Source organism: Colossoma macropomum, unplaced genomic scaffold, assembly GCF_904425465.1.
Source record: "Colossoma macropomum unplaced genomic scaffold, Colossoma_macropomum, whole genome shotgun sequence".
Lineage (NCBI taxonomy): Eukaryota > Metazoa > Chordata > Actinopteri > Characiformes > Serrasalmidae > Colossoma > Colossoma macropomum.
Window position 1 is genome coordinate 21948448 of NW_023494793.1, and position 20633 is coordinate 21969080.

The 20633-nt window shown below is 39.1% G+C and overlaps 1 protein-coding gene across 2 annotated transcripts; it reads left to right on the forward strand.

Annotated features, from left to right (window-relative positions):
• Positions 1–1091: 1091 nt before the first annotated feature.
• sept5a (septin 5a) lies at positions 1092–20301 on the forward strand. Of its 2 annotated transcripts, XM_036578830.1 has the most exons (12): positions 1092–1183; positions 1334–1344; positions 11755–11845; positions 15002–15088; positions 15542–15665; positions 15790–15924; positions 16905–17022; positions 17155–17256; positions 17498–17594; positions 18084–18219; positions 18334–18436; positions 19532–20301. In XM_036578830.1, the coding sequence occupies exons 1-12, from the start codon at positions 1141–1143 to the stop codon at positions 19592–19594; spliced, it is 1110 nt and encodes a 369-aa protein (XP_036434723.1). In that variant the 5' UTR covers positions 1092–1140; the 3' UTR covers positions 19595–20301. The 2 variants fall into 2 exon arrangements, with proteins under 2 accessions (XP_036434723.1, XP_036434722.1); XM_036578829.1 differs by lacking the exons at positions 1092–1183; positions 1334–1344 and adding an exon at positions 9400–10132.
• Positions 20302–20633: the final 332 nt, after the last annotated feature.

Here is a 20633-nt window from a genome sequence, read left to right on the forward strand (position 1 = left end):
GTGTAAATGTGCCCTTGAAGGCACAACAGCGGTTTTAAGGTCCAATTGCGTAACTTAAATACGTTTTCCCCAATTGAAAAGTACGTATTTGTACCTTTTTATAACCTAATGTTTTAAAACAGAACAATAAAATAAAAAGCCTGGAGACGAGGCAGAGTGTGTGTGAAGTCAATATAACTTAGAAAATATAATTTCAATGGATTATGGCACAATTATGTTCCCTGACTAAAGGTACTAAGACGTACCCTTGAGGGAACCACCCCAGTGACCGTTTTGTACCTTTTTTTCTGAGAGTGTAGAGGAGAAAAAAGTTCACCCACAATTTTTTCCTCCTCTATTTCTGGGAGCAGTACGTCAAAATTTTGCCTTGGTCTCAAAAAAAAAAAGACTGGAATAATGATTTAGTAACTCAGTATATTGAGTCAAAATATTTTTTATGTCAACAAATGACTTAGTGTCTTGTAATAGTGCCTTATCCTGAACTGATTCCTCATCTTCTTGAAATTTATTAACTATTTTAACATAGTATTTTAAGGTCTTTAGAAAGTAAGTCATTATTTTGAGATACTAAGTCATTAAATATAAGAAAGTAAATCAGTATTAAAAGACACTCCGACTTAAGAAATTAAGTTATAACATCGATATTGAGTCATAATATCGAGATGTTTGGTAATTTTTTCAAGAAAATAAGTCATTATTTTGAGATACTAAAAATATGTTACTGTTTCGAGCTAATAAGTCAATATTTTGGGCATAATCCCTGAAAGAAGGAGGGAAAAACAGATTTTTTTTTCTCCTCTACCTGGAGGAATGGGCTTCCATAGAAAATGACCGTTGATGTGAGTCTACCACAAACTGCATCAGCAGATGAGCTTCAGTCTCTCACGGTACACAAGCAGGATGTTTCTAACAAAGTCATCCGTGTTTAGGCCGGTGCTCGAATTTAGGAGTGAGAAAGAACACTTAACCCCCGCACCCTGCAGCAGCTTAAGCTACGACCCTGAGACCAGTTTGAACCGTGATTGGTCGGAGAAGAGAGTGGGCGGAGCTTTCCGCGCTGACGCAATCGCCCCGCCCTCTGCTGGGTTTCCCACCGGAGAGCGGCTGAGGAGGAGAGAGTGAGCGGAGCAAGCGAGCAACATGACAACCAGCACACGATACAAGAGCCGGATTTTCAAAACGGGTAACAGCTCACATGTGACCTGCTTCAGCTTTTCTACCGTGTCTGTATTACTGTGTCTTGGTTTGAGTGGACTAATGTGTTTTCTCTCTCCGGGTTCGTGTGTCTGTGGGTCTCTTTCGGGCATCGTTGCATCTCCACCTGCATCCTCAGAGGACAGCGAGGTAACGCCATGCTCTTCCTCACACACACAAACGAGCCGCCTTTAAACGCGTATTCTTTTATTTACAGTCACTGTCATGTCCTAAACGCGGTCTCACACTGTCCAAAGAACACCTCACATGAATGTGTTGCGGTGTTAGACGTCATGTTTTTTCTGTTTGAATGAGCCTGTCAGCATCCCCACTTCTTCTACTCGTGTTTTCCCCTGAAGGCGTTGATGGCGTGCTTTCTGGTGTGCTGTAGCTGTAATGAGTGCTTATGAAACACGTTTACTCCTCATTTTCCACATATCTTCCTTGGCGTTGTTCATTTTAGGCCCTCTCAAAGCATCCTTCTCTTTCAGGCCAACTGCTGTGTCATATAGCCGCTCTGATGCCACTTAGAGGCTTGTTAAGGTGACTGATGGTCCATTCAATATCATAATCAGTATCTCTCTCTCTCTCTCTCACTCTCTCACTCGCTCGCTCTCTAATATATAGTGTAGTGCAATAGAGTTCATTCATTGCAATAAATTGCAGTAATGCTTCTCTGAGGTTTAGGTGGACATCAGGATGTTCTGTTCATGATGAGGGTGTTTGTGTAGTGATTTTATCTCCAAGCCTGAGCTCTCTCTCTTTCTCTCTGTGCTGGCATCTCCATGGTTACGGAAGAGAGAGGAGGAGGATGTGCGCCTTCCTGTTACTGCCAAGACTGCATCCCTCGTGACGGCCTTTCTGCTCCGTCATATTGAAGTTTAGAGTGTAAAAATAGGGATGCTGCAATCCAGTTTGGCTCTGCAGGTGTGCATATATATATATATATATAATATATATATATATATATATATATATATATATATACCTGTATAGATATATATGCCTTTGGAAGCTCCATGACAGAGTTTTTGCACAGTGAAGTGACGCAGTGGTTTTACTCGAGCTGTGGACACTACATTCAAGTGCTTCTCCGTTTGTGTCCATATGGTATAAAAAATGCAGCTTGTGTTGTTTCTGGCATGGTTATGTAACTCCTAAAGCATGTGTGCTATGCTTGAGATTCTGCTTGAGCGAGAGATGCAGAGAGAGAGGGAGAGAGTTAGGTCACATCTGCTCAAGCTGTTCAGGCTGAATGCAGACGGAGAGGGGGGCAGTAATCTCTTTATACTGCAGACTTTTCCTTTTTCACCCTTAGGCCAGATTCAGGCGAACTTCAAACTGACAGCACTCTGACCCATCAACACACACACACACACACACACACACACACACACACACTCACACACAGTCATGCGGATATCGGCGTCACATACTGTTGCTCAAGCACTGGCAACCCACGCACAGTCAGAAATACAGTAAAGTCCACCCACTTACACACTTGCATACGCTCTCCATCACTACTGTACTCTCTCCCCACACCCCTATCACTGAATCTGTCACCTCTCTCTTTCCTCTCTCTTTCTTTCTCTGTCTCTCATGCAGTTATTTGTTATTGAGGCATAAAACCTTAATGGTGTGGAAGTCTGCCTGCTATTTAGGATGTGTGTCTGAAAGGTCATGTGTGTGTGTCATATGTGTGTGTGTGTTCTCTGGGTGAGGCTGAATTATGCTGCTCTGGCTTTGCAGTGAAAGCCAGTGGTCTAATAAATGTTACAGCCACACAAGTTGAAGGACTGATGAGTTTAACTTGTATTGTACGGTAAAGGTCACTGTGCCATTACCACCATGCCATCTTTTCTTCTCTTCTCATTGTTTCACTTCTCTAATTTGTATTCTATTTTATTACCCTGTCCCCTCCTCCCCTGTTCTCTCTCTTTTTCCTCTTCTGTCCTTTTTCTCTTCTGTTCTCACCTGGCCTTTTATCTATTTTCTCTTCTCCTCTCCCGTATTTAGAGACCTGTATCTGACTGTGTGTGTGTGTGTGTGTGTGTGTGTGTGTGTGTGTGGCTGATTGGTTTGTGCCACATGTGGCAGTAGATTGCTTGTGAGTGTTGCATTGCTGTTTGCCATCTCATTTGTCCTAAAGTACAGAAATGAATAGTTTTGGTTCTTAAATTTGATTGGCTCTGTCAACCTTTGTGCTTTATTTTCATTACAACATCAAAATCAAATGAATCACGTTTATTGTCACAACACATTTACACAGGTGCAAGGTGAGTGAAAATCTTAGGTGCGTAGCCCCCTTGTATAATTTAAATACAAAATATATATAAGAAGAAAAAAGAAATATATATATATATATATATATATATATATATATATATAATATATATATATATATACACCCTGACTCTAAATATATACACAATATACACTAGTATTGTGGTCCCAAAATGTATTTGGATACTTTAACCGTTTCTTTAGGTTGCTTCCTAAAATATTCAACAAAATGGTATTTATTTCAGAGAAAAACATGTTTAGCACAACATCAGACTGATGGTAGACTCTTTGTGAGGTGGAATCTGCCATGTCTGGGGCTGTTTTTCTTACAGTGGTGTTGGTGAGCTTGTGGTCATTGATGGGAGCATGAGCTCAGACGTGTACAAAGACATTCTGGATGTAAACCAGCAGAAGTCTACAAAGAAACTCCTCAAACTGTAACAATCCGACACAAGTACGTTTTGAAAGAATACCAAACAAAATAATGGAATGGAATAGTCTGTTTAGAATAAATACCACTTGGTTTGAAGTGTTCTTTCTTAACACAATGAATCTAATACATTATTAAGCATTTTGACACAAATGTCCAAATAATTTTGGAGAGCGCTGTGCCTTCATTATATACATTATTGCATGATTAGTGTGATTCACACAAATGTTGTATCATGCGCATCTTAGTCCTGCCCTTACGTCTCCTCCCATAGATTTCTTATCCCTCCATCTTTTTCTTACTGATGATGTCATCTGCTGACCTCAGTATTAGGGAGTGCACTGGGAGGCACAGATGCTTTTCCTGTGCGTTAGACAGAGACGCTTGTAGACTATTGCTCAATTCATTGTGCACACAGGATTGTTCAGCCTTTATGCAATATAAAAAGCCCAGAATAACATTAGTAGGACTAAGTATCAAGTTTAATGTGGCCACTATGTTCTTGACCTCCACCAAGCTTTCTATCAAAAGTGTGAGTTTGTTTATGTGTGTGAGTGACCCCAGGTGGTGGATAGGAGTGGCAGCTGGACAGTGTGCGTGAGCGAGTGTTTTGGGAGGGGCTGAGTGAAGGCTATTGTGTCACTCCAGGACATCTGTTCCCTTCTATTCAGAGGACCCCCTCTCTCTTCTATTGCACACCCCACACTCCCCCATTCTATGCTTTCCTCTCATCTTCTCCACTGTTAAACCCCCCCACCCCCAACCAGCACTAATGCAGAGAGAATGACCACACCCCACATAGTGCATGAACTACAGAGAGCATGTGTGTGTTGGTGTGTGTGTGAAAGGTGCTAATATGAGGAGCTACTCAAAATCAGATGCCGGTATGTAGATCAGCTTCAATAGTGAGGCGCCCCTAAATCCTCTCTCTTTATCCCTGCAAAATCCTTCCCCACCCCACACAAGCACCAACACACACACACACACACTACCAAAACCTCAGAGAGCAGCTGGAGTCCCAACTGCACTGATCAGCATTTACCCTGCATCCCCCATCTCAACTCTGTCATATGCACACACAGGTTTTTTTACTTACTTTCACTACCGTTCAAAAGTTTGAAATCACTGCTTTGACTAAAATAAAACAAGTGTTGCAGATGTATAAATTTTAAGGACAGATTGATTCCACTTTTCTCCTCTGATAAGATGCCTGATCCTTGAGTATTGGCAAATGCTGAGTACCGACTCTGATATTGACTCTATTTAATTTTACTGGTTTGCAAGTTCTGATATTTATACCATTCCACTTTTTAAAAATTTTGTATTTTGGTAAAGGCTGTGTTACGTTTCATTAATAAACCATATGTGAAGCATAATTAGTAATAAGAACCATGTTAAACAACTGTCGTTAATGTTAAATATTTTTATTGTGCAAAATAGTTAAAAACAGAACTGAACAAAATATAGATAAACCTGTGGTTTATACATGTGAACATGCAGCAGCTTGGCAAAAATTGTTCTGAATGTTGTTTCACATCTGAATTTCTTGAGTCATTTGTCTCTTATGTGTGTCCCATTCACTCGCGCTTACATCTCCAAGCATAAGACAGTCCTGGAGTTTAGTAAATATTCCACTTGTCCATGCTGTTAGTAGTGGTTGAGCTGCGGATTTCTCAACTTCCTTGAAGCAAAAGGCTGTAAAACCTCACTGCTGTGTGGAACTGATAGAGGAGGTGCACCACAGATGGGACTGGTGGATATACAGGTCCACCTAACGGGCTGATATGCTAAAGGATAAACTAAGACTAAATGCTTTCATTACCCCATGAGACCGGCATTTCCTACCACATGTCTATGTTCGCTTCGTCAATAACAGCCTGGAGATAAGTGATTACTGAAAGCATGGCTCAGCCATTGAGAAGTTGATATAGCATGTTAGCATGTTTTTCCACTGTTTATATGTTGCGTTATCTGCTGTATTTGTGACATATCGGTTAACCAGTAGCTTAGGAGGAATTCCAAATTGTAAATCACCATTACTCCTGCCTTTTCACAAAATACTGGTGTTACAGATTTTGCCAGGATATTTTTTTTATTGACATTTGTCATCCCACACTGCTGAGGTGTGAAGTTCTGTCTGCTGGGACACATGCATATCATAAATTGGTTTGTTGTATTGGTCGTAGTTACCAGTATCCCCATCACCGATACTGATACTGCGTTTAAGTGCCAATATCAGTGGCTATGTCAATACAGTATCAGTGCAACCCTAATAAAATTATTATGATAAATGTGTGTAACGGTTCACGCCTTTTATGGCTCAGTTCTGTCCTCGGTTTCTGGACCACAATTTGGTTTTTGTTGCAGTTCTGCATGAGAAAATGTAACCGACTTTTTTTATTATACGAAAGTTTAATACAAGATGTGTAATCACAAACCAAAAGTCTTTTGAAAAAGAGAATGAAATAAATGATTTTTAAAAGTTACTCTTTTACAAACTGATGCAAAACAAAATGCAAAAACATCAGCAAGTAGAGCAAAACATCAACTGGCATAAAAAATGTAAACATCAATAGGTAGAGCAATTGTCATAATTACAGTAAATTGTGACTTGCCCATCTGTGGCACCTCGTGTATACTGAAATGCAGTGTGATTGAAATTTAAACAAAGAAACGACAAGTCAAAAGAAAAGACAGTGAAACTGAAACTGTGAAAGGCACTATTTAAATAAAACATATTATTGTCTAACGCAGTGATTTAAGCTTATTGAGTTTGTTATTGGCTTTGCACAGTCAGCAGTAGGGGAGAGTCTGGCCCAGAGCATTGCTGGAAGCATTGGCTGTTGTCTCTGGGCGCTACTTCCTCCATCAAGAAAAGGCAAAAACCCTCAAAACAAAACTGCAGTAAACTGGTCTGAATTATTAGACCAAGGGAGATGCAGATGTCAGAAGTGTTATTGGGGAGCTTGTAATTCAGATACAGGCTATTACTGTTTAATTCCTGAAGCTGAAAAGGTTTTAGATTAAACTAAACATAGGAGTACACCCACAACTTGGCATTAAAACTGTTATTTGGCTCTAAAGTAAGCTAAACTTTATCTGGTTTAGTGTAAATAGAACCTTTCTGAAAATGTTTCTAAATAGCACCAAAAAGGGTTCTTTTGTAACAATAGAAGAAACATTTTCCAATGTAGAACCGTTTTCAAAATGTTTCTATATAAAACCATGTACAACACATTCTCCATCAATCTAAAGAACCATTTTACCACGCAAAGAACCATTTAAGCATGCATATAGAACCATTCCCTTGTGTAGATGACAAATTGATACACGATTCACCTAGGGGGTGGGGGAAATGTCTTACACAAGTTTTTACTTTTTTGGTGTAACACCAGAAGTGTCTGCTATCACATTTTCTTTCCTCTAACTGTTTGCATGTTTATGCATCATCATCCTGTACATGCTAAACTCATGCACAGTTAAATGGCATTACAGTAAATGGCTTCTTCCATCATTTTGCCATATTTTCCCATATAATAAGAATTTTCTAAGCCTAACCCTCAACCTAACCTTATCCTTCACCCCAGTAACCAAAAAGGAATGGTTTCAATCTTAAGAAACATTGTGTTGTCTTTCCTACAAAGTCAGGACATTTCTGCACTGAAAATGTACGCAAACAAATACACATATGCTCGATGATTGTAATCCAGACAATCTGCCATTGATTCATTCATTTATTCCTCCACTGCTCAATCACAGCTCATCACTCTTAAAATTCAGTGTAATGAAAGAGCCAGTGTGTGTTTCATTTTGCCATCACTACTAAAACGGCAGGATTCCACAGCACTGCTGTGTCACATGGTCCGTGGGAACTGCCAAAGTTATTTCGGCCTGCCAGAGTCTAAGATTTTGTTTGTGTGTGTGTATGTATGTGTGTGTATATGTATGTATGTGTGTGTGTTTCACACAGTTTGGTGGCTGTGCTGAAAGTCACTGTGCTTCCGGCATTCTCAAATCATACTCCATTTATTCACTGAACACTTTTATCCTCTCACAATCTGCTGCTGTGCAGATGCCAACAGACCCTAAAAGTCTCTAAGCACACTAGCACCCTCTATTGGTAAATAGGACTATTACAGTCCTCATCTGACCCTTTCCATCACTGCCTTCCATAATGAAACAAATCTTAAAATTATAATTCAGCAAAAAAAGCTAGTTTACACTCTTTTTTTCTTGTTACTCCAAATGTAGCTGATTGGCCAAGACATGTTTGGTGTCTGAAGTTTTTCCTGTTTAGTTTTAGCACTGGAGCTACAAGGCTAGTGTAGCTAACAAGTAATGGAAGCTGATGGCTTGCCTGTTAGCATAATGCAAACTGCCCAAATCATCGCACATTTGCCACAAATTGAATCAAGTTGTTAAGTACTCTCTAAAGTAGACTTACGTATGTGGTTTCTGACACTGTGACCTAATATAAAAATGAATGAATGTCACATAGCTAAAAATGGCAGTAGCAGTCTGTGCAAATTGAAGCCTGGGTCTACTTTCAGGTCATACAGTGTCAGAAACCACACAAGCAAGTCTATTCGAGATTACTTAACAACTTACTGTGGTTTGAGAGAGGTCTGTGATGATTTAGGCATTCAGTTTGCAGGACAGTAATCAGTGAGCTGTTAGTGTATATTACTTGTTATCCCTGTAGCTCCAATTGAGACTAAAGAAGCAAATTTTGTGTCTTGTCTGATTGATGTATATTTGAAATAAAAGGTATGTTGATTGTTGTGCCCCAACCATAGTTTTGCCAAAAATTAGTTTTGCCCAATTTCCCCCTTATCCCAAATGGTAGCCAAGCCTTCTTAAAATTAGTGCTGGAGCTATGAGGCTAACATTGCTAATAAACAATAGAAGTCAATAGTCACCCAAATCTTTTCTGTAAATACATCCCCAAAATCTCTCTCAAGCCACTCAAACCACATCCAAGTCTTCATTGTTGTGCAGACTTGCTGATGTGGTTTAGGACACAGTATGGTTTATTATGAACTATAAAAACGAACAAAACTTCACCATGTACAGGTGTTGTCTTATGCAGGCATATAGAGGCTACAGGTTAAATTTGTGATTTCTGTTGGTCCTATTTATAAATAACTGTTAATTTTGAATTTTCGTTTGGAAGATATATGAATATAAATAAAAAGAGCAGAAATCACAGATGTAATCTGGAGTCCATATGGCTGATGTGCATGCATGTGAAGGGTAGTCAGATTCTGCAGGGGAGGCAGACTTTAGCACTATACCTGTTGTCTACTGTGGCTGACTGCATTGTTCAGCTACATGGTAAAGTTGTGTTTCTTTTTATTTTTCTGATTAGAGCAAGTCATTCTGTGTCTCAAGCCACATGGACAAATTTGCACAATCTTTTTGAAGACCTGAATACGGTTTGAGTGTTTGTTATCCATTTCAGCCTCATAGCTCCAGTGCTAAACTAAAGAAGCACAGTTTGGACACCAAACATGTCTCAGCTGATTGACTACGTCTGGGGCAAGTGGAAAAATGTCTGAATTAGATTTTTCATCTAAAAAGTTCCTTTAAAAGCATCAGGGATGTGGAGGTTCATCACTCCTCACTGGACTGGTACACTTACAGATATATGAAAGCTGTGTGGCGTGGAGAGCAGGACTGGCAGGAAGGGTGTGTCAGACTTACTAAATGTAGTAAGACACACACACGCACACATGCCACCAGAGTTCACCGCACCTCAGCTCCACTCTCTGTTTATCCACTGTGGAAAAAGAGGGGGAGGAATGAGCGGCTGAATGAATGAATGTTCTTTATTCCCCCTTTCCACCCCTCCCCTTTCCTGTACCAAAATTGCTTCCTTGCCTTCTCTACCTTTCTCTGCCTCTTTTTCCTCATCCCTCTCTCTCTCACTTCTCCTTTTTTCTTTTGTCTCGTGGGCTCTCTCTGCTTCACATTCGAATTCCTCCACCTACCTGTCTGAACAGGGAGAAGTGGCAGACGCCGGAGGCCACAGAGAGGAGAAGAGAGAAATAGAAAAGAGAGAGAAAAACAGAGGGTAAAAGAGTGCTGTAGGTTTGAGGAGTGATCGCAGAGATTTGGGCTTTTTTCGAGTGGTGTGTTGGTGGTGCTGGGATGGATGCCATCATGCTGCAGGAGAAGCTGGTGGAGAGGCTGCTGTGTGCCCGAGGCAGGACTACTCGACAGAAGGTTGTCTGTGTGTACCTGTGTGTGTGTGTGTGTGTTCAGTTTTTAGTTATATTCTGTATGTTCATTTATGTTTAAAATTCTGTCCTGTTTTCAATACTAATTCAGTGTTAATTTTTATTTGTTAGGTTCAGATTTGGGTTGTTAGTTAGATTCAGTATTGATTTTTCAGTTAGATTCGGCATTTAGTTAGGTTTACAGCACAAATTCAGTATTCAGTTATTAGTTAAGTATTGAGTTTTGGTTAGATTCAGTAGTTTGGTTTTCAGCTGTAGGTTTAGTATTCAGTTTTTAGTGCTAGATTCAGTATTCAGTTTTTAGTGCTAGATTCAGTATTCAGTTTTCAGTGCTAATTCAGTTTTCAGTGTTTTCAGTTTTCAGTTTTAGGTTCAGTATTCCATTTTTAGTGCTAGTTTAGTGTTTAGTTTTTAGTGCCAATTAAGTTTTTGCTAAGTTTTCGCCAATTCATTATTTAATTTCAGTGTTAGAATCAGTGCTCAGTTTTCAGTGCTAAGTCAGTATTCAGTTTTCAGTGTTAGATTCAGGATTCATTTTCACTGCTTATTCAGTATTCTTTTTTCAGTGCTAGTTTAGGTTTTCAGAGCAAATTCAATTTTTAGTGCTAATTCAGTATTTAGTTTCAGTGTTAGATTCACAATTCTGTTTCTAGTGCTAATTCAGTGTTAAGGTGTCAGTGCAAATACAGTGTTGAATTTTCAGTGCAGATTCAGTATTGATTTTTTAGTGTTAGATTCAGGTTTCAGAACAAATTCAGTAGTCAATGCTAAGTCAGTACTCAATTTTCAGTGTAAATTCGGTATTAAGTTTTTAGTGCTGATTCAGTCTTCAGTGCAAATTCAGTGTCCAGTTTTAGTGCAATTTAACTATTCAGTTTTCAGTGTTAGCTTCAGTATTTTAGCATTCTTTCTCACACTCAGTGCTTTTCCATCTCATCATCATTCTCACCCAGTGGAACACTGTCAGATGCCCTCAGATGTGTGTGTGTGTGTGTGTGTGTGTGTGATGGAGTTGGAGTAGATGTGGGCTCTCTGTGGGGAGTCTTTCTGCAGGGAGACGGTGGAGATGTATGTTAAGTTATGAGCAGTACTGGCAGACTGAGCAGTTTGGTCAGTCTGAGAGTGTTTTTGAAAGAGCTATTCAGCTACAGTCAATGGAGCATTTTTCATCTGTGCTTGTCTGTGTGTGTGTCAACATTCAGGATTTGTCAGTCTGGTTCCGTTCCTGCCAAGATGCCTGGATTACACTCTTAACGGGCCTTTAATCTGTTACTCTCCAGTTAACAGAAAACAAAACTGAGGCTCTGTTTTTATTTTGATTTCCTGATCTTTTGACTTCCCATACACCATTTATTCACCATAGATATGACAGCCGTGTTAAGATTTTCTTTATTTCAGCCGCTATGAGTGAAATGCTGTTTGTCCCGCAGTGGTAGGGGTTCCATACAAGCAATTCTGACACAGTGCCTTCCCTTCTTCTTGTGCCAGTTTTGGAGCCAGTCCGGACATTCAAATGCTTGGAAATGCAAGAAAAAAAGAAGCTCTCCAGTCTGTCATGTTCTCAGCTTCTTCTGTATAATAAATGTCTGCGCTCTCTTTCTTTCTCAGGATAAGCAGTATGTTGGCTTTGCTACACTCCCAAACCAGGTCCACAGGAAGTCAGTGAAGAAAGGCTTTGACTTCACCCTAATGGTAGCAGGTGAGCCTAAGGCTATGACTGAAAGCAGACGTTATTCACCATGTAGATAATTTTGCCCGTCTTCCATTCTGTAAACGTGGTCAAATGTGAAGTGCACTGTAATCTCACATTATAATGCATATATATGGCTTGGTCTGAAGTTATGCCCTACTTATCTTGTTGCGTATTATCATGGGAGTCATTTGTGTCCAAAAAACTAAATCTGTGAGCGAAATTTCTATTTGCATTCTCTGATGTACGTTGGTCGTTTTTCTCTTCATGTTCAAATTGATTTTGAGGGCACTGCAGTTTCCAGCAATGTGTGTGTAGTTCTTAGTGAACACCATGGATCTAAATGTGGAGTGCATTATGAGTCTTGTTACTAAGCACGAGCAACAGAAAGAAAAATGTCAGCTAACTCAAAGGAATAGTTAAGTTAAAAAATCTTCCACTTACTCCATATGTAGTTTATCAGCCAAGACAGATTTGGTGTCCAAATTTTGCCTCATTTAGATCTCTCTATTGCTAACAGCAGTGTAGTCATTGTCTTAAATAATCCACAATGCTACAGTGGTACAAAAGAACAACTAACAAAACAAAATAAGATTACATACACAATAACAAGAACAAGTTAACATGAACCCAACAACATTGTAGTACTACATTATGAAGCATGACAAGCACAACATTTACCCCCATGAAAATTATGTAAATTTAAATTAGCTGAGATGTTCACAACAAAGATGTTGAAAACAACACAAGCAAACCTAAATACACAAACCATCAAACCATCCTAAACTAAAGCATACTTCCACAGCAGGTGTGGAAATTTTTGTGAATCATTTATTTCTTACCTTTGATGAGTTTAGGCTTGAAAGTAGACAGTTCACAGGTCAGTGCCAACAATGATGCTGCAACTTTTTTCTTTAACTGATATTTTTTTTATTTGTGTTTGGCTGGGCACCTCTACTTTATTGGGATTTCAGGTATCAGATTTCGCATTTGTTTTGTATATCTCGGGTTTAAAAATCAAAATACATTCACAGGAATAAAAAAAAAAACACTTTACCAAGATAGAGGTTTCTTAATTTCTTTGTTGATTAGGTTATTGCTATTAGGTTCAATATTGAGACTTGCCTATCCAACATTAGCCCCCCTGTATATCCTCCTGTCCTGGCGTCCTTCCAACCTATCAGCTTAGAAGATCTGATGGATTTGATTTGGAAAATGAAGCCATCTTCTAGCCCTCTGGATGTAATACTATTTTTTATTTTTAAATATTTTACCAATTATTAGTCCTGCAGTATTAGTTATTATTAATCCTTCATTGTCTACAGGACATGTAGCTTCCTACTTTAACCATACTACTATTCAGCCATTAGTTACAAAACCTAATGTAGACCCTGCTGTGCCTAAGAACTATAGACCTATATCTAAACTCCCATTTTGGTCAAAAGTCTTAGAGAAGGTTGTGGCCAAACAACTCACTGCTGCATTGGAGCGACACAATATTGTTTAATATTGTATAAGTTTCAGTCTGGGTTTTAAAATTGGCACTCTACTGAGACTGCTCTTCTGAGGGTTTCAAATGATACCCTAATGTCCTCTGATGCGGGTCATTGTTCTGTGTTAGTACTACTCGACCTTAGCTCTGCGTTTGGTGCAGTTGATCATTACATCCTGATTAAGAAGTTATGAGAGTGGGTGAGCATATCAGGCACAGCATTAGACTGGTTAATATCTTATCTCACTGAGAGGAGTTTCACCATTTTGCCTGGTTTCTCTCCACTAGCTTGTGGTGTCTTACAGGGTTCAGTTTTGGGGCCCTTGCTATTCTCTTTATGTCTGCTGCCCTTAGATTCTAAAAGATTCAGTATTGCGTATCACTTATTTGCAGATGATATCCAGCTGCAGTACATTTCATTCAAATCTAGTGAGGTTCATAGATTATCTAGGCTCCTAAATTGTATGAATGCTATTAAGAACTGGATTCTTACAGCTCAATGTAGATGAGACAGAGGTTTTGATTGTTTGGTCCAGAAAAGGTTACCCCATGGTTAAACAAAGTCTTGGACTTCTTTCCTTCTTTCCCACTCCAGCTTGCGTAATTTAGGCGTTTTATTTGACAGTCCTTGTCGTTCGACAGCCATGTTAAGCAGCTGACCTTGCTTTTTCCAATGCTCTTCATCCTCGCTTAGTATGCCTTCTCTTGATTGTCTGTGGGCAATTCAGAATACTGCTGCAAGACTCCTTAGTAGGTCTAACAGAAGTTCTCATAATATAACCCCTTTGCTAATATCTCTTCACTGGCCTTCTCGTTGCATATAGGATCCAGTTTAAAATTCTTACTCTCACCTACAGAGCACTGCACGGTCATGCTTCTGCGTATGTGGCTGATCTAGTTCACCCTCATTTATCAGCTCGTTCTCTTAGGTCAAATAAGTTTACTGTCTGTTCCGCGTACCTGCTTTAAGACTTGTGGTGATTAATCATTTGAGGTCATAGCACCTAAACAGTGAAACACTCTGCCCACTCTTTCAAGATCTGCTGACTCTGTGAAATATTTTTAAAAACTGCTAAAGACGTATCTTTTTAAAAACTTTGTGTTTGTGTATTTTTTTTATATTGTATAATGTTCCTGTAAAGCACTTTGTGACGTATGTCTGTGAACAGTGCTATGTAAATCAATTTTACTTACTTGCTTACTTAATAACAGAGAGTGGAATGTTTGCTAAGCAGTGATTGGAGGAGAAATTAAGTGGATGTTCAGGAAAGACATGAAGAGCACCGGGGTTATAATCAGCCGTAACACAACAAAGTTGAAAATGCCACTCGTAAAGTTCCCGCTGCAGGTCTGGACTGTCGTTTAGCTTTTGTCAGAATTGTTCATGTGTAGCCCCTACTGACTTGGACTCCTGGGAACATGCCCATAAAGCCCATGGGATAATCTGGGCCTGTCTATAATAGTTTTCTATGTGGTGCTCCTGACTTTGCACGGCAGACAGTAGTATTTAGGGGACCAATTCAAGCACACTGCGAGACTATTGTGGTTACAGATGCCAATCACTGACAGCCATCACTCTCCCTGTTGTACAGCAGGGCAAGTATGAGCATGTCCTAATTGGTCAATAACAAGAGTTTTGTGCATGTGTGTATGGGCGTGGCTTTATGTTTCAGGTGAATCTGGCCTGGGCAAGTCTACTTTAGTCAACAGCCTTTTCCTCACAGACCTCTACAAGGACAGAAAATTACTAAATGCAGAAGGTAAAAGCCTCTCTGGCTGTATTGATTGCATGTTTTATATACGTATATATTTATGTGTGTGTGTGTATATATATATATATAAACCTGAGATAAAGCTACACAGTGCAGTAATAATGATTTACATAGAGCTGGGCATATATAGGGCAATATGACAATATTTATTGTTATCGTGATAAATTATGTCACAATAAGCTTTTCTGTGCATAATTTGAAAATCGCCAGTTCTTTTAGAATGAATTATATTCATAATTTTTGATAGTATTTTTTAAATGTGGCACGACTTTGTCTGTTCCAACTCACCAGATGTCAGAAAAAATAAATATCATGACTCATTGTGAAAATTATCACAATATTACCTTTTTGACATATGGCCCAGCTTTCTTTACATATTTTATTCACTCTCTCTTTTTCTTTTTCTTTTTCTTTGTCTCTCTCTTTCTCTCTCTCTGTCAGAGCGTATTAATCAGACAGTAGAGATTACTAAACACACTGTGGATATTGAGGAGAAGGGTGTGAAGCTCAAGCTCACCATTGTGGACACTCCAGGTTTTGGAGATGCTGTCAACAACAACGAGTGGTGAGAGCTCATCTCAGTTATTTTGGTCACCGAATAATTGTTTGCTTCTGTTTTATCATTCTGATTTGTGTGTGTGTGTGTGTGTGTGTGTGTGTGTGTGTGTGTGTGTGTGTGTGTGTTTTAGCTGGAAGCCCATCACCGACTACATTGATCAGCAGTTTGAACAATACTTCAGGGATGAAAGTGGACTCAACAGGAAGAACATATTGGATAACCGAGTGCACTGCTGTCTCTATTTCATACCTCCATTTGGACACGGGTGTGTGACATGATAAGTGTGTGTGTGTGTGTGTGTGTTTGTATGGAAGAATGTCCTTGGAGAAGCTCGAGGTCTATCTAGGAAAAATAAATAATGCTATCATTTTCTTACTGATAAGCAATATGGCAGAAATATGATATGATACTTGCAGACATTTATACAATACAACATACACATCACAATATTTTGTTTTCTGAGCCTTGATGAGTTAGACCAGATACAATAGACCATTTAAAAGCTATGAGCACAGTGATGTATGTTTTTTCCTCACATTTTATGTAGGGCCAGTTATACTCCTGACATCACTGACATTTGATCTCACAGTCTCCTGAGAGGGTAAATCCTTAGACAGTTAGGCCTCTTGGAGCATGCAGTTGGTCTTTGTTGTAAAAGTACAAAATATGCCCAGTATAAATGGACAAGATTGTCATGATTTAATGTATTGTGATAACAATATTATGACTTGGGTTGTAACGATGTACATTTTCAGATTCTATACAGTTTTCAATGTCTTGGAAATTGATTTTCAGTATTTTATTTAAAAATAAAAATATCTCAATTCTACAAAGATGTTATTAAAAATTACAGGGATAGAATAATATGCCTTACATTTCAAAACAAAATATTGCAAAGTAGCATAGTGGTGTGATGAAATGCATATAAACAATACAAAAACCTGAACTACCTCATGTAATACGTATACAGGATGTGTCAATAATCAGCCCCCCAGACTTTAATTATTGACATAAACGTGTCACAAAGACACAATTAAAATATGGTCATAATCTCTACTTAGTCTGAAACTAAGCAGTAACCAGGTTACGATTTCACTTTTTTCATGTTTTCTGATTGAAACTAATTGTTCAATTTAAACATGAATTAATTTGATTTTTGCTTCTGTGTTGTAACTGTCATCACCCACCCTGACATTTTCCTGAAATTAAACTTTTTTGTGTCTGTGTGTGTTTGTGCTTTTGCAGTTTAAGGCCGGTTGATGTGGAATTCATGAAGGCTCTACATGAGAAGGTGAACATTATTCCCCTCATCGCCAAAGCAGACTGTCTCACACCAAATGAGATAAAGAAGCTGAAGGACCGGGTGAGCACACAGCCTCTCATTTTAACCTGTACTACAACAGAACATTATTAATAGGGCTCACCCTACATCATTGTTTGTCTCTATCTTTAGTGCATGATGCTAATCGCAGTTTATCATTTTACACTCTCCCAGGTGCGAGATGAGATAGAGCGGTTTGGGATTAAAGTGTATCAGTTTCCTGAGTGTGACTCTGATGAGGATGAGGAGTTTAAGCAGATGGATAAAGAGCTTAAGGTGAGACACAAATCTCTAAAACCCCACAGAGTTGCATAATAACCACGTTCAACAGCTTCATCCTTTGGTGATTACAGTATGAAAGTGATCTCTGTCGATGTACTGCCCTCATGTGGACAGTTTTGCTCTTACATTCTGTTATGGTCTCAGTGTATCTACATATTGAACTGGTGTGTAGCAAGCCTTGTGCTAAACATGTTAAATGCTACTGATTTTCCATGTATGTGTGTGTGTGTTTTAGGAGTGTACTCCATTTGCCGTTATCGGTAGTAATACAGTAGTGGAGGCAAGAGGGCAAAGAGTGCGAGGACGTCTCTATCCTTGGGGAATTGTAGAAGGTGAGGTTTGTGTGTGTGTGTGATTGTTTTGTGATTAAAATCACCACCCCTTTTGTTAATGTGCTTTGTATTACAGTCACTGGTCACGTTGAGGTTCACTGTATACAGATGTATGCAAAAGTTTGAAGACCACTAGTTCGTTTGGTGTGGAGGAACTCCAGTGGCCTGCGCCCTGACCTCAACCCCACTGTACACCTCTAGGCCAACATCAGTACATGACCTCACAAATGCTCTTTTGATTGAATGGGCACAAATTCCCACAAAAACACTCCAAAATCTTGTGGAAAGCCTTCCTAGAAGAGTGGGGGCTGTGATAACCGCACAGGGGAGGTAGGGAGGGGGCAACTCCATATTAATGCCCAAGGTTTTAGAAAGGGACGTCCAACAAACTCGTGTAGCGGTCCACAATTTTTTTTACATGTACTGTACAATCAGTCAGCAGATGTGAATGTGAACACTTCATGTGTATTTTCTGTGTGTTTTCTACAGTGGAGAATCAGTCTCATTGTGACTTTGTGAAACTGAGGAACATGCTGATTCGCTCTCACATGCATGACCTAAAAGACGTCACCTGTGATGTACATTACGAGAACTACAGAGCCCACTGCATACAGGAGATGACCAGGTGTGTGTGTGTGAATTTGATTGGTAAAACATTCCCAACAGCAATCAGTCAATGCAGTGTGAATTCACAGACTGGATTTGTTATCCGAATGTCTATTTATTTGTGTTTTTATAGTAAACTTGCACAGGACAACCGCATGGACAGTCCTATTCCCATCCTGCCACTGCCCACTCCAGACGCAGAGACAGAGAGACTCATCAAGATGAAAGACGAGGAGGTAAAGCTCCCATCTCGGAACTGTTTGATTTGATTAGAGCTCTATGAAGATGTCGCAGTATGGAGAAAAGTGGGTGGTAGCGTTAGGGGTGGGACAAGACCCAAACAGTTCTTGACCCCAACCAGACCTAATGTGCAATCCAAATGAAGCAGTTCAACTGTAAAAGATGTAAACAGAGTCATTCAGACTGGTTGGATGTTAAGTGGTTAATTGTAGTGGAACTTGTTGACTCAGATTTCTTTACAGTGGTGGTGATAAGAGCAAGCTGAGGTGACGTCTACAAGGCAAATATAGCTATGTTTTTACTATCCAAAACAACCAGTAAACCTACATATGTCTTCTGAGTTTTTAATGTAATGTTGATACAATAGTAGGGTACTAAGGGTACAATAGTGGTACATCTAGATAAAATAGTTTTTTTGGGGACTATTTTGAATGAACGTAATACATTCTAGGCCAAAAGCTTTTCTCAAAGCTGTCGTGAAACAATACCTCAGGCATCAGGCAGCGTATTCGTAACCATTTCATACAGTAACTTTCTGTGTGCTGTTAGAGGCATTAAACATTTTGGATGCCTGGGCTCTATCACCACCACTCTAAACAATTCTGACTCAGTAAGTTTCACATCAAACCACTCTGAATGACTTTATTTACATCTGAACCATGTAATCATCAAAAACAAGAATGGTGAAAATTCCCCTTTGAGGACTTAAGGACTTGGCTAGTTTGGTCTCAGGTTAAATCATACTTCTATATATGGCCTCAGGCATTAAAACGTTTAGGAACCTTTGCTTAGAAAATGATTCAGTGCATCATAAAATGTTAAATTTCACCACAGTTTGATTCAGAATTGTGTCAGGAGTCAGTATTTGTTTTTTTAATATACTAAATACCTAAATATGACTGCAAAAACTATTTGCACGGTAGTGGAACATATTTGCAATGAAAACAATCTAAGGGGGTTTTTGGACTGTCTGAGAATTATATTTTGTCCATGACCTTCAGATATATTTTGCTCCCCTAACCAATCAAGAAGTCAACTGTAAGAAGACTATGGTTCTACTGACTGTGTTCTCCATGCTTGTGTGTCTGCAGCTGAAGAGAATGCAGGAAATGTTGGAGAAGATGCAGCAACAGATGCACGAGAAAGACCAGTGATGATCACTCACTCACTCACACACACACACACACACACACACACACACACACATATACACACACATACATACATATACAACACACAAACCTCACCACATACGCGTATGTGAACATACTTTATGCAGAAACACATACACAAATCTTACTGTATACTCTGTACTCTCCCATGTGAATGAACACAAATGGTCATGTATGTATTATACCTGCAGTGTATCCTCCAAAACAAACAGTGACAAATCTTATACTGTATATTTGCAAACTGATTTGCTTGGTGCTTTGGAGCCCTCGCCTGGCAAGTACAAATGTGATGCAGCTATTTAATGTTTCATTTGTGTTGATGCCAATGTGAGTATAGCTAACATGGGTAATATAATGTAATATTAATTTAAATTAAATTGACTTTTAGATGTATCTAATTTATATTTACTTGATTTGTTTTTTTAATGCTTAGCTAGACGAATGTGCAAAAGGTGTTTTGTAATGCCGTTTTAGCCGAACGTTTGGGTGAGTCTGGACCATGTGTGCGTGTGTGTGTGTGTGTGTGTGTGTGTGTGCACGTATGTGTTTGAAGATGTACTTTTATGATAAACCCTTTTTATTCCTGTAAGCTGCTCAATTGCAGTCTTGGCTTTTTATAGTGCTAGCTTTAAGTGAATGTAGAAGTACCGTGCAGGTTATTGTTATTGAATAAATATGCATAAATCAGATTGCAGACGTCTGCTCTTTATACACTCGTGGTCTTATTCCCTTATTCTGTTTTCAGAGTGTACTTTTCAGATAGATTCTGAATCCTTAAAGGGCAAACATTTAGATGTAGTTAAAGTCATTCAGAGTGGTTTTATGTGAAATGGTTCATTGTAGAGAAATTTACTGCCTCCGACTTCTTTACAGTGGTGGCGATAAGAACCAGGGGTCACAAAGTCTGCAACACAAATATAGCCATTTTATTTACTATCCAAAATGACTAGTGAACATCTTTATCATTAATTTATTTTAAAAAATGTTATTAATCTCAAAACTTAAAGCACTGTGTCAGGTA

Bases quoted from the DNA above. Each gene is read 5' to 3' on its own strand.
- sept5a (XM_036578829.1), top strand. From the start codon at position 10,058: ATGGATGCCATCATGCTGCAGGAGAAGCTGGTGGAGAGGCTGCTGTGT. The intron at 10,133-11,754 runs GTTGTCTGTGTG...TTTCTTTCTCAG, and splicing joins GCAGGACTACTCGACAGAAG to GATAAGCAGTATGTTGGCTT. The intron at 11,846-15,001 runs GTGAGCCTAAGG...TTTATGTTTCAG, and splicing joins CTTCACCCTAATGGTAGCAG to GTGAATCTGGCCTGGGCAAG.